This window comes from Anopheles ziemanni, chromosome 3 (genome assembly GCF_943734765.1).
Source record: "Anopheles ziemanni chromosome 3, idAnoZiCoDA_A2_x.2, whole genome shotgun sequence".
In the NCBI taxonomy this organism is placed as follows: domain Eukaryota; kingdom Metazoa; phylum Arthropoda; class Insecta; order Diptera; family Culicidae; genus Anopheles; species Anopheles ziemanni.
Window position 1 is genome coordinate 65,745,467 of NC_080706.1, and position 14,090 is coordinate 65,759,556.

General features: G+C 42.7%; 1 protein-coding gene across 1 annotated transcript; it reads right to left on the reverse strand.

Moving 5' to 3' along the window:
- Positions 1-4,092: 4,092 nt before the first annotated feature.
- Positions 4,093-4,764, reverse strand: LOC131288156 (ras-related protein Rab-23). The gene has a single exon (XM_058317269.1). The coding sequence runs from the start codon at positions 4,762-4,764 to the stop codon at positions 4,093-4,095; it is 672 nt and encodes a 223-aa protein (XP_058173252.1).
- Positions 4,765-14,090: the final 9,326 nt, after the last annotated feature.

The following is a 14,090-nucleotide window of genomic DNA, read 5'->3' on the forward strand; positions in this document are numbered from 1 at the left end:
TTGTGTAACACTAGAATACATTGCTTTGGAATCTTGTCCGAAGACTATTAGGGGTCATTTTGACCCCTATTTTTAAAACGCTATAACTTCACTATTTTTCATGATTTCTCAAATCTGTAAACGATTACTTTTTAGTATATTTGTTAACTATCTTTTGGCGTTTTTAATTTTGTGATGTACCATTTCATCATTCCGTTAGCTCGATGTAAAGCAAACATGATCGATGTGAATAGAATTTTAATCCTTTTCAACTAATATTTTTTCAAAATGTATTATGTAAATTCAGTGAAAATGTGCGCTATAATGCAAATGTTGTTGTAAAATACCCATGAATTGTTGTTTTATTTTCACTAAGAGGATCCAGATTGCCATAATTTCCCTTATAGGAAAAAGTAGAATAGTATGATTGACGTTCGACGTCGAACATAATATGAGTCCGTCCCGTCCCTTTCGGGAGAGGAGTATCGGAGAACAATAAGCATTCCACCACGCGAGTACATTCCTTTTGATTTCAATTTACCTCACCCTGTTCGATTGCGAGGGTTTGGTTGCTCGGGAACCGTTTTTTCTTAATCTCACTTCCCTTGCCTTATAGGATGTAATCAAAGGAGAATCGAAACGGCCGGCAAGAAACACTCCGACAGGGCGCCCCCCAAGTGGAAATTCTCACGAAAGAAACGCTCAGACACAATAGAAAATGCGACGGAATTGAATCTGCGTCTCAAAAACCATTCATCCATACACAAGTCCCGGGCGTGTCGCTGTGCCTCGTTCTGGTTGAATCTAATCGAATCGATTGAACTAAGTGAAGATGGAACTGCACCGACGTGACGTGCCGCAAGCGGTGAACAGGGAAAAACAATCATTTCCACCTGACGATCGAGAGGCCGAGACGGTTCGGTCTCCGGCTTGCCGAAACTGCTTGCCTTTTTGCCTCCAAAACTCAACCGGATCTGACTTTCAGCATCTCTCAATGACGATTCGTTTCCACTTTGTTCAGCTGGCTAATAATCGGCGCAATGTTTTCGCTTTTCACGCCACCTCATACGTTTTTCTCCTCCCATCACTCTTATACATCTTCAACGCTGCCTTCGAGATGGAAAAGTCTGCAATCGAATTCAGTTGTTCACTCCCAAAGTTCACCTTTCTTCTTATATCGGTCGGAAAATTGGTTCAGTTCGCGGGCCTCTTGATAACGAGAAGATTTTCATCTGCGATACTGGATAGTTCTCTTATGGATATGATTGCGAACCGAGACTGCCAGTGCAATCATTTTCCAGTGTTCCCAATCTTCTCTTGGCAGATATAGGTTTACCTATCAATTGTTGTATCATGGCGCGGGATCAGCTGGGAAATAAAGGAAAAATAGGGATAATCTCTAATCTGATCCACACCAACCGTGTGGTCTAAACTGAAAGGTTTTGAAAATTTTTCACCTTTGGTCATGGTGGAAAAGATAGATCGGAGAAGAAATTTTCCACTGAGACCCATCACGTATTGAAGCGAGTCTCCGATGGAGAAAGTGTTTCGAACGGGCCAGTCTCCGGTTTCGAGTGTGTTATCAACAAGTGCGTTTCGTCGGCGGTGAAAGGTACGGAAAATGAATAAACTGCGGACGCGTTGGGAAATTTTCCCACCCGGCAAATTTGCCAACGGTGCCCCTTTCGGCGTCGTCGGGCGGATTGAGTGATTTTTCTTTTCACCGCATAAATTGAAGCTTCAAACGAATTTACATCATATCTGCAAAGGGGGTTGTACTTTCAAAGAAAAGTTTAGAGATTTGGTTTTTGAAAATAAAATCAGGTAAAAGTATTGTAGGCTATTGTTTGCTTAATGCCAAGAAATCATTTAGGAGCGAAGAATTAATAAAGAAAAAAGAAGGCTGATATCAGGCAAAAACTATCAACGTCGAAATGATTGCAAGAAAGAGAAAACAGACCGAAAAATCACTGGTTTTCATCCGTTTTGGATTCCATACTGCACATTTTGAAAAAATATTCTCTCATCCGAACGATACGTCGATCGTTGATTTCTTTAACAAGATCATAATCGCTTCGGCAATAATTCGATCGATTTGGTTTTCCAAGCTGTTGATTTGTTAGGCTTCATTATTCTCCGTATCATTGTTTACCATTTTTTATCTATGCGCTTTTCGATTTCTCTTACCGTTTCGGCTTGTTTTGTTTTTTGTTTTTTCATTGGTATTATTCAATCAGTTTCAGTTTTTAAATGTTTCTTTCGCATTTTAAAAGCAAGCTTTCGTCTGTGTCTGCGAGTTGATGGATGTTTCTGATTCACTTTCAGATATGCTTCCAATTTAATGTTGAAATGTGTTTCTACTTTTCATTCGATCACATTTTTTCTTCCTTTCTTTCTTCGCTTCATATTTCTTTCACTATGCCACAAAACGGCTCAACTTTGCCATACATTTCAAACATGGTTTGTGCCTGCAGCATTTTGTTTTACATTAACGGTACTACCTATGGACCGAAAAATAAATCATCTTCTGAGACAAGAAACAAAGGTTAATGTTGTGTGAGATATTTGTTGGTCTATGTTCATTGTATTTTTTCTTCTTTTTTGTTATCGTATCGTAATAGTAATAACTCCCTAACTATTGGTTAGTCTACTAGAAATTCCGTTCCATTTGAGCATGATTGAGTTCTGCGTCCTCGTTCTCTAGAGAGTTGAGGGTTTGTCTCTCCGTTTTGTTCTTTCGTTTTTGCCTGATCTAGCAATTAATATTAATCGCGGTTTGCCCGAAAGCAAATAACATTATCCAGCTCTGTTTCAAACGCTTTGCCGGCCGGGACTTTACGGACGAGTAACAGTAGTTTGGACCGGCGTAAAAACCACTGTTACCAGGAGATTAATCACGAGTATTGTTTAGCAGTCGATTCTCCAGTCTCTAATTAACCACCTTCGCGGCGCAACAAACCGGTCGGGTCGCGCGATGGCTCGAATGCCGCCGGACCATGTTTTCCCATCTTATATTCCACGTCCCAGGTTAGCTTTAATAATTGGCCACCTGGTTAGTTAGGTTAGATGTCCATTTCTCCTATGTTTCGAACGACATTCATCATCCCGCTTCGCCTTTAACGGTCTTCCAGTTAGTTTTCGTACTCCTGGATCAGAGCACGATCATTCGCACTGTTTTTAATTTATGTAACCTGCTGTTCCGTTAGATGCGCACACTTATTTTGGAACGGTTTGTAGTGGGTTGGTTCCTGCCCTAGTTCAATTAATTGACGCACTTTTTATGATCTGCCTAACGATAATGGCTTCTGGAATGTATTACATTGTTTTTGATTATGGGACAATACTTGCGAAATGCGCAGTTAGAAGTTGTAGAAACGAAATACCAATTGCTCTGATTTCTTCATTTTATGTAACCTGCTGTTCCGTTAGATGCGCACACTTATTTTGGAACGGTTTGTAGTGGGTTGGTTCCTGCCCTAGTTCAATTAATTGACGCACTTTTTATGATCTGCCTAACGATAATGGCTTCTGGAATGTATTACATTGTTTTTGATTATGGGACAATACTTGCGAAATGCGCAGTTAGAAGTTGTAGAAACGAAATACCAATTGCTCTGATTTCTTCATTTGATACCAGATATGGTTTGGTATTTGATAGTGAGTAACGGAATGAAAACGTCTGGTAATTGATTTTCGATTATCCTTGTGCCACTGGATGTACGTGAATTTACTTGTTTGCTGGAAGGATGATCACGAGCAGGCAATAAATCAGACTGCTTTTCATGCCTGCAACATTTTTGGGCATTATTAGAAATAGAGAAGCTTGAATTTTTGTCTAGCTTTCAGTCACCTTCATTATCTGGAACCGAGCGACAGAGACATGGAGAGACAATTTGCAAAGATTGCAATGAGTATTCAGGTCATACAGAGGTTATCTGAGGAGCATCAGTCTTGTCGGTGATGCATTGTAGTAACTACTAAAAAAAAACAATAACGTATACTTAATCTACACCCGAAAGCCCACCAAAGGGACTGGACCCTGGACCCACTGCTCCAGGAAATCACTAGAAACTGTCAGAGGTCACAGCCGAGACCTCTCAAAATCGGCGACCCCTAGAAGATGCCGCATCGCTTCTGCAGCGGCTTGCGCTTCACCAATGGCCTCGTCAGGGTGATGGTGTTGTTGGCGGCTTTCGACTGAAACGTCGGACTAAAGGCACTGATCGTCGGCTGGCAGATCGGGGCCGACTGGCTGTACTGCTGCTTCATCATCTGGTGGCACTTGGTAGCCAGGTAGCGAAACACGGTCGCCACGTTGACGTCCTCCTTCACGGAGGTCCGAATGAGCCGGCAGCCGAGCGTGTGCGCCAGCGCATCCGCCTCGTCGAACGACACCACGGCCTTTTCCATCAGGTCGATCTTGTTCTGGACTAGCACGGTCGGTATTTCGCTGCACTCGTTCTCCACCTTCCGCTTCCACTCGCGGATCGCCTCGAACGAGGCCCGATCGGTGGTGCTGAACGTGAGCACGCACGCCTGCGCGCCCCGGTAGTACGCCTTGGTGATGGCGTCGAACTCCTCCTGGCCGGCCGTGTCCCACAGCATGATCCGGATGTCCTCGCCGTCGATTTCGATCTGCCGCTCGAGGAAGTCCACACCGATCGTCTTCTTGTAGTCCTTCGTGTAGATACCCTTGCAGTATCGCTGCACCATCGACGTCTTGCCAACGCCCCCATTGCCGACCACAATCACCTTCAGTGCTATCTCTAGTTCCTCCTCCAGCATCGTGTTTCGGCCGTCTGGTGCGTGCGTGCGTGTCTTTGTCGCTTGGACGTCCCGCAGGTGGTAGAACTCTGGATACCAGCTTGTCTCGCAGACTCCCCGTGGATAGACTGTTCCTTCGCGCGCGGTCTAGCTCCGGAGAGACTTGTTCGTCCAAGCGCCAATCTCACGTAGCCCGTTACTTCCTTGTTCCCTTGTCCGGGTGTTGCGTGACATAGCGCTCTTTTCTTCGGGTCTTTCACGGGTTGCGTGTCAAAAACCACCTAAAAGTGCCTCAATACATCTGCAGCACAGCGTTATCCCCATCATACAACAAATTTACTAACAACACACATAGTCCAACATAAATAAACTCCGCTTCAAGATACTCAAAACTTTCCCTGCAGAACTTGGTCAGACCACCCCTTTCCTACAACTGTCAAGTGCTAGGCTTATAAGTTCGGGGATCTTGAGCGGGAAAGTAGTTGTGCGTCAGGTCAGCAAGGCAGTCCTTAGTCGTCGTTGCACAGTCGATTCGTGAGTTCGTCGGTGGACCCACGACAAGAAATTACAAAGTCATGGGCGGGATCTAATGAGGGGCGGCAACCTGGAATTTCATCAAACACAAAACGTATTACTTTATCAGCAGGTCGGGAAACGAGGCGTACAAAATTGATAGGAGGTGAGAAAACAAGAAACGCCAAACCATTTTAATTCCACTTATACAGAAGTCCCGTTGTAACAAACTTTCTACGTTTAAAGTAAGCAAAATACACTACAACCAGTGGAAAATGTCAGCATCAGACGGTTCAATAAGAAGAAAGAAATAGTTAGTCAATTTAAGTCAGAGCAGTCCAGTCCAAACCAAACAGTAGAATAATAACAAGAAATATAATACATAAAAAAACTGATTTCTCACACATAGTTTCAAAAGTTGCCCAATCTCAGACGTTATCTGTCGGTCTGAAACAATGGGGTTGCAATGGTCTTTATCGGTTCTAAAAGTACCTAAGATATTATAGTTGCCATATGAATTCGAAGCTGATTGGCGAGGTTTAATGTCTAATCCAATCCTTAAATATCTGTTACGACTAAGGCTGTAAATGGTTAAATGGTTTATGAATTGAATTGACGAATAAATTCAGAAAAAAACATTAAAAACAAACTTGTACAAGCCCTTTGTGACTCACTCCGAAAACCTACAGCAAACTTATCCGATTAAAGTTAAACTGAAAAAGTGAAGCAAATCCAATTCAAAAAGATATGATGCACGTAACAATGTACAGGGGAAAATAAAATAAACAAGCTAATCCCAACAGGGGAACGCTATTGCCATGACTGTTGATACCAAAATCACAGAAAATCTTTACACATTAACCAAATGGGCAAAAACATCCACAACGAGGTAGCCATCGTTAAGGCAAGGAGCGTATGTACACACGGTTCGACCAAACGGACGCCAAACAAAAAAGGGTTTGCTTGCAAACAAAAAACAACCAAGGAGGTAAACGAGAAATAGGATTAACATAAATAAATACAAACAGAGTAATCCAGTAACGACGTGATCTTGCCGTCTTTTTGCCCACCACAGTAACCGGTTGTTACAGCTGTATCGAAATCTTGTGCTATGCTCGCTCCGGTTTTTTTTGGTACACTACTAAGGATTAGAAGACCAGAAAGCTTCCCTTCAACGGAAAACGCTGGGGAAGGTTGTTTTGCTGGAAAAGTTTCGACGTGCCGTATTTTGTGGTTTGTTTTCGACGGCCGGAACGATAAGTAACCGTTTGACAGGAATTATAATGAAGAAGCAAGCACCGGAACAGGACGCGCGGTCTCTTCCGTAGCTCAACTAGCACATCACCAACAACCCAACACCACGATGTCTCGGGCCCCCGTACCACCCAACCGTCGCTGCGAGCGCATTTGTTAATTCAGTAGACAGGAAAATTGATTGAAAGAATCGATTTGGCGGAATACATAAATCATAAGCCCATAACGGACGACGACAGCAGAAGCAACAGGGGCGCCAACCACCTTCCGCCAGGACATTCACTATCGACTCACCCGATCTCACCCATTCCTTCGGGCCCGGGTCGTCAAAGGGTGAAAAAAGGGGGCCATTATAATGTGTTTGTGACCGCTAACAGTAACGAACACGTCGTGGGTCGACTTTTGAATAATTCGAAATAGGCAACAAGGGGGTCGAAGCTGGGCATGGGTGAGAGAGCTTTTCTATTTTGCGCGTACTAATTTGATTTGCTAATCCTAGAGCCCGCTGAGGTGGTCGCCCGATGGTGGAATGGCAAATTGGACAATTAATTATTCGTCCAGTTTTGCATAGAAGCGGTCTAAAAATTGCAACTCGACTACAGCCGTTTGCATTCTTGTGCATTTGTTTGCGGCGCTAAGGGAGAAGTTCTTTGAATAAATATAAACTTCTTAGAGCTTCAACCACATAGGAGCATGCGAGATCTTGATTGTGATACGCAAAACACTTATTTTTTTTACAATATAATTAAATGCAGCTTAACCACGTTAGCAAAATACATAAATATTTAAGCAAATATTTTAGTTCTTTCCCAGTTAGTTTGCATAAGAATAGTATTTCCCAAAGTGGTATAAACAACCCAAGGAAGGTTGTCTGGTGATAAGAAAATTTGAAGTGGCCTTTAAATTGTTTAAAGTAAAAAGAAATTTAAATCTAATTACCAAACATGTACCAACAGAACTGTTTGTACGTAAAACTAGTTTCAGAAGTAGCTGGATTGTTATTAGAATTGTTTAGTTTAGATTTAAACTGCCAACTTTTTTATTGATTGCAAAAATAGGTTTTATATATCTACACACTAGTTCTCATCTGTCTAAACAAACATTAACCGTAAGCAATAATGAAATTTTTTTATGAAATTGCTGTCACTTTTTGTAATTTCTATGTAATACCTTTCATGAGATATTTTACAAAAAAAAAAGCTTATGGTAAATTTTTACGAAACCCAAAGTCTCATCACACCATAGAGACATACACCTTAGTCTTCTTATGGTTGTAAATGATTATCAATTTATTGTTTTAATTATTTTTTGCAAATGAAATTAGAATTTCCTAAACTAAAGAAACCCAAGAACCATTGGTTTGCGCACTTTATGTCCCAGACTCAGTAGTTTTTGGGCGTCTTTTTGTGTATGCGGCACATACTTTTTCCCTTGTCACGGTTACATTTCCAAAAACACTGAACTGTACAATGACACACTGTCAACCAGTTTCGTTGAGGATCAACTTTTACAAAACTCTAGGGCAGACAGGAGTGAGAAAGAAAGTCCCCAAGGCAGAAACACGCGGCGAACCCAAGAGTGCACCGACATTTTGCCAACGTCCCCAATATCCATGAGACGTTAGGCAGTTTGAAGTTCTCACCAGCAAGATGCATGTGAAGCAATCTAAAGCATCTACGGTAGGGCTTGGCAGCATCTCATCAACATCCCCAACCGTGGATCCATCATCCCGCGAGCAGTCGCTTTGCGCGTGTCGTGGAGAAATGTTTCACTTTTCGTCGGCTGTCGTTCATTTTGCGGGTTCGTTTCAAGTGACGGAAGAGGAAAATTAAAACGAGAAAATGTACCTCCATCCGATGCATTCGGGTGGACGCTGCGCTCCAAGCCGACAACAGTGACGACGACGCGAAAGACACAAAAAAATCGTGAGTAGGTGACGCTTCAAGTTGGGTGATTTTGTTTTCAACATTGTTTAGCATCACACGACCGCTTCCCATCGGACGATAGATGGAGAATAAGCAAGGGGGGGTTAGAGAGGTGGGAAGGAAAACTAGACTGCACCAAAATACGAGTGTGCAGACTCATACTCCCATCCGTTGAGTTTCGCTGGAAGTTATGTCGTTGTCGTTGGAAAAACTGCCACAAAAAGCGCAAACCCTTGGTAACAACATAAAATAAATATGATAGAAAAGAAAGCGAACAACGAGAGTATGTATTTCATTCACGCCATCAACACACATTCGGTGTATCAGGGCTTGTAGGTAGCATCTTAATTAAACTATCTTCAAACAACGCCCGGGGGATGCTTATAATTGTGTGTTTTAATAATAAGACGAGTTTGTTCAATACCAGTATCTCTTCATTATGGGTAAAAGCGAAATTTCATTATTGCTCCAGTATGCAGTAGTATGATTTAGTAGTTGTAAAACAAATGTCTTCAGAGAAGCTTAGTCTATTTGTTATTGGTTTAAATGCAAGTCTAAGCACTTGTTTCATAAACAAATTTGATCAAAAACGATTTTACTAAAACACTTTACCAATTGTTTTTGATTTAATTTGACGGTTTTCGAAGACCATGCTAAGTTTCCCAAAGAATTAGTTTTTGATGTAAATATTGTTTCTTTTACACTCTATTTTCATTTTTGAAAACTGAACGAAACTTATTTCCAACAAAAAACATATTGCTTCACAGCAGAGGCATGTAAAATAGTACTTTATACGATCATCTCCAAAGATCACTTCGCGCTGTTTGTTCATCAAACAAGCCGGCATTTTAAAGGGCCGCAAAAAGTGTGCCTACCTTCCCGTACTTGTCCCGTGTGTCTTTGAGATTTAGATGTATTCTTTTTCTTCTGTTTTGTTTGTTTCCTAAATTCTCCGGTTCCTCCCAGCATCGTTTTCCGTGAAGAATGTGTCATCGTGCCGCGGAGTGTACTTCTTCGTCATCGTTCTTTCCCCACCAACCGCAATAGGTGACACAGCCCGGAGCAGGTACTACTTTCATCGGTGTGCAGCGTGCGTCGCTCTTGGTGTAGAACGGGGTGATGTCTCAAGTTCAATGGCACGTTTCAAGGAAACCGCGTGTTCGCGCAACCCGCGTGTTGTCGCAGATAAAGTGACAAGACAGACAGACAAATCACGAATGTCTCATCCCAAAAGATGTGTTTTCAACCTATCCCCTTCTCTTTGGCGTGAGAAACAAGCGTGCATGGAATAATGTACGAAAAATATGTGAGTGTGTTTTTGGACCGAAAGAACCACATTTATTAGTCCCTTTGCTATTCTACTGTTCATGATGGGCCACATCTTCTTCTCTTGCTAGTGCTTCTTTTTTTTCGCCTACAGCCTAACTCGTTCAGTTCCGTATTTTTCTGACTGTCCTATGGTTACAAATTTCTTTAAATCGCACGGCCCCCGGCGGATTCGCCGTTGTGTTCGGCGAGTTGATGATGATGATAATGACGATCGTTACCTCCAGATGGGGCGACCGTGCCTGCATTATGGATGCTGGATGTTGGATGTTGGACCGTTTTCCTGACTTTACACCCTGTAGTACCCCCTTTCCCGCCATGCAATGATGAACGACACGAAGCAACGACAGCTCCGTAATTCCAAGACGACATTAGAAAGAGTTAAGGGCCCAACCCGGGTGAATCCCACCGCAGGGTGAGCGCGAGAGCAGCATAAGTAGAAAAAAAGGAGTAAAGTAAAACTGGACCAACCCCAATCCGATGACATGAAGAATGGTTGAAAATTGGCCCCGATGGCGCCGCTCTAAGTTGTTGAAAAGTCCAAGCAGCCAAGCAAAGTTTCGAAGAAAAAACCAGACGACCTGACTTTACATCTGTGAGTGCCTTCGCAAAGTCTCGAAGTCTGATCAAAGATTGTTCTCCACTATGTGTATAGAAGTTTCCCCTAAGGGGTAGCCATAACGCAAACAACATAGCGAACAGAATAAACGAACCCTTTTAAGTATAAACTTAAAATAAAGATAAAATGAAGGACACAGTTGAAAAAGCATTCCGATCGGCATAGATGATGAAGATAGAAAACGTTTAACGAAGCGACCGTCGCAGAAATATCATGAGCAAGAAAAGCTGAGCTGCAATCATGATTGAGATAAATTTACATTCTTCAATTTTAATGGACTACTTTATTCAGCAAAGGATAATCTTATAAGCAAGTTTGAAAAGTGAAGCAACAGAGAATTACTTACAATTGAACATGAATCCTGGATATGTCCGGACAAAATTGCAAAACACATTTTACAATTAAAGTAAACTAAAATTGTTCACTTTAAACAAAAATGGGATGCTTTTATCTAAAACTTCATTGAATGAAAGAAATACTAGAACTTTGAATAAGAAGTTCAGAAAAAACTTGCGTAAAAATATATCATCAGAAAAATAAGACTATTTCTAGGTGGCTTGATTTGTTTAAGAAAAATACTTGGACAAATTAGAAAATAATAACATTAAACAGGTTTTGGTATACTATTTCATAGTATGAGACCTTTCGGCTGAAGTGCGTCATAATGAATTTCACGGAGGCATACCATTGAAGCATTTCTAACAAAGAACGTTAGCAAAAATGAGGGGATTGAAGCACAAATGCATCGTTCGCTTCTTTTTTCCGACGAGATGAATACCACTCCACGAGGGAAGTTAAACCGAAAAGCAACGATGCTAATTATCAGCCATTCACAATATTAACCTAGTGTTGTAAAGCACGGTAGAACTCGATTTATCAGACGTGCTTGGAAGGAAAGGATAGGTTTTCCACTGTCGCGACCCTACGCTTACATCCACGCCGTTTCGGCAAGTGATGTTGCGTTCTTTACAAGCGGAACGACTCTACCGTCTTCATCGAGTGCAATGGAGACCACGCCAGGGCGACTATTCTTCATGCGGTCGATTATTTTACGCGCACTCGTAAGATACACCCTATTCTCTTCTGTACCTCCAGATGGTTGGGTGTTGGCTGTTGTCTGCATGAAACCGGCTCTACTCTGCAGAGTCAGTTAAACCCGAAGCGAAACTTTTTTTTTGTAAGAAAGAATACAGAAAGGTCTCGGTTCGTTCTGGCGGCGAGGTGTTATTGGTACAAAGAAAGCCCTGGTGGAGATGGGAGAGAAACCGTCGGCGCTTGTCAAGTAATTCGATTGTGAAATTCAATCCAACCCCTGGGCGGCGGCTGGGTTGGAGAGAAAGGAAAAGGCTCCACCCGGCGCCGTTGGAGTGAGGCAATGCTGAATGATGGAGATTGGCAGGTCCATCGAAAGCAGATTCGTCGGTAGATCCGCAACATTTGGGTGGTGAGGCGCGAAGGGATTGTAGTTTAATATTCAAATCATATGAAAGTATCTTCACCAAAGACTTTTTGGACTGTACTGTAAGATTCAGTAAACTTTTTGGATCAAGACAGAACCTCTTGGAATTTCGACACGAGCGTGTTGGAAGCCATAGCTTCACAATGAGCTTCTTCTACATCAGTTGCAGGCAGAGTTGCAAGACGGTTTTTCGGTGAAAGTCGCAAGTCCACGGGTCTGCTAAATGTACCGCAGTTCCCGTTACAGTTTGATAACCGGCGAGAGGAGGCTTAAGCTTAATTGGTCAGCACCACTGACAGTATCAGCATGCCGTATCCCACAGCAGCAGCACTGTTACTGCGATTGAGCGTCTGGAATTAAATTCCCTGCAATAATTGGCAAACCACTTGAAGGGCCAACTCCACGGGCGGGGTGGTTATGACGGGGTGGCAGATAATGATGAGTTGGGGAAGAAAGCTTGCGATAATGTTGCGCCATGCTCGTGCCCGTTGAACGACGAACCATCAGAGGCAGCATCGATTCTCACCCGCAGGGATTCCGAACAACAGTGTCTTAAAATTCGCCCCGGCACACCTCACGCTGGAAGCTCCGGTATGCGCCGGCGTGGCTTGGAGTAGCACTCGATCAGCTGCACAAATTGATACAATGATGCTGGCGGTGTAGCACATCTCGGCAGGGTGATACTGAACGAATCATCAGGCCCCACCGAGAGCATCATCGCAAACAGCGACGCTTATTGCGCGAATTAATCCGTTCCGATGGGAAAGAACAACGAACTTTCGGATGGATGGTGGAGAGTACATCGAGTCTTCCAAAGTCTGAACGATGATGCAGACAAGGAACGAGGAGGAAAACCTTGATGAAAATAGTCGCACTTCATCGGCGCTGAAGGTCGGAAGGAAAATGGGATACAAAAATACAGACTAGCAATCTACGCCAGCGTCAATTTTGCTACGGACAACTTTCATCAATCATTCCGGGGACGGTGTTTTTAGATGTCGGAGATGTCTTTTGGGTTGGCTGTGCTGGCCTCGGACATCACAGTGACATGTCTTGACCGCTTTGTGACGCAGCGTCATCCGAAGCAAAGGTTATTCAACTGTTGGATCATCTAATGAAAGTCCAACGATGCTCCAACTGGCCAGAGATCAAGCTGCAAGAAATATTCGACGTAAATCAAGTCTCAGAGAACCTAAATCATCTTGTTCACAAAAACGCCACGCCACTTGTGCTACTGCTTTTTTGTCCGGAATAGGATTACTTTGGAAGTTTCTCAAATAAACGACGCATCCACCGGTCGACCTCGATGAAATACTTGTGCAACAATTAAATGTTATCAGCGCGAAGATCGTCTCCCAGACATAACTCGTGTTTATCAGACATATCCGATCTCCGCGGATAAGCAGAATATTCCCGCCTAGGGGTTATAACCGCTCTTGGCGCGGAAGTTAGGTGCGCGAAAGCGAACCCACGGTGATCTGCTTGATAGAGGCACCCGGCACCGATTAATGCATCTCGCGGAGCGGAATGTATAGTTAGCTGGTTAGGTTCATAGACATGTTAATGAGGCACACTAACTTGCCTAACTCTCATTAGGCAGAAAATGAATCAATTTCCCACCGATAACGCATTCCTTCGGGTCGGTTTAATCTAGAGCGGGATGATTTGGTGGTGGGGCGTTGAAACTATTTTAACTGCAACTTTCTACACCAGAAACATTCACCAGACACAAAAGCGATGCGAAATTTGCGAAAGGAGCTTCGTGATGGAATTCCAGCCAGCTAATTGCACCTTAATCAATGGACGGAGGTTTTATCTGGTTAATTTTGGTTATGAGGACGAGGAGGAACAAACTAACCGCCATATCCACAATGAAGTCGAAGTCAAATTTTCTCTATTTTCATTATAGAGCTAACATATTATACAGTTCATTCCCCATATATAAATGCCAAGAATGAAGAAAACCTACTAAGAAACGTGGATCATCTTCCAGCTCATTTGCTTGAAATGCAACGATGAGCTAGATTCCTTATCAAGCACGAACGCGGATCGCTAATGGTAGAGCTCGTGAACCGACCTTTTCTTCGAACTAGGAATGAAAATAAGAATATCACAATTGATGAACATGAGTTAAATATTCTGTTACATACTCTCATAATGATACATTCCTCGCGAATAGCATTCCTTGTTATTGAAACATAAACCCATGCTTTCCATTTCTCAAGTGCAAGGATGTACTCGTTTCAATGTA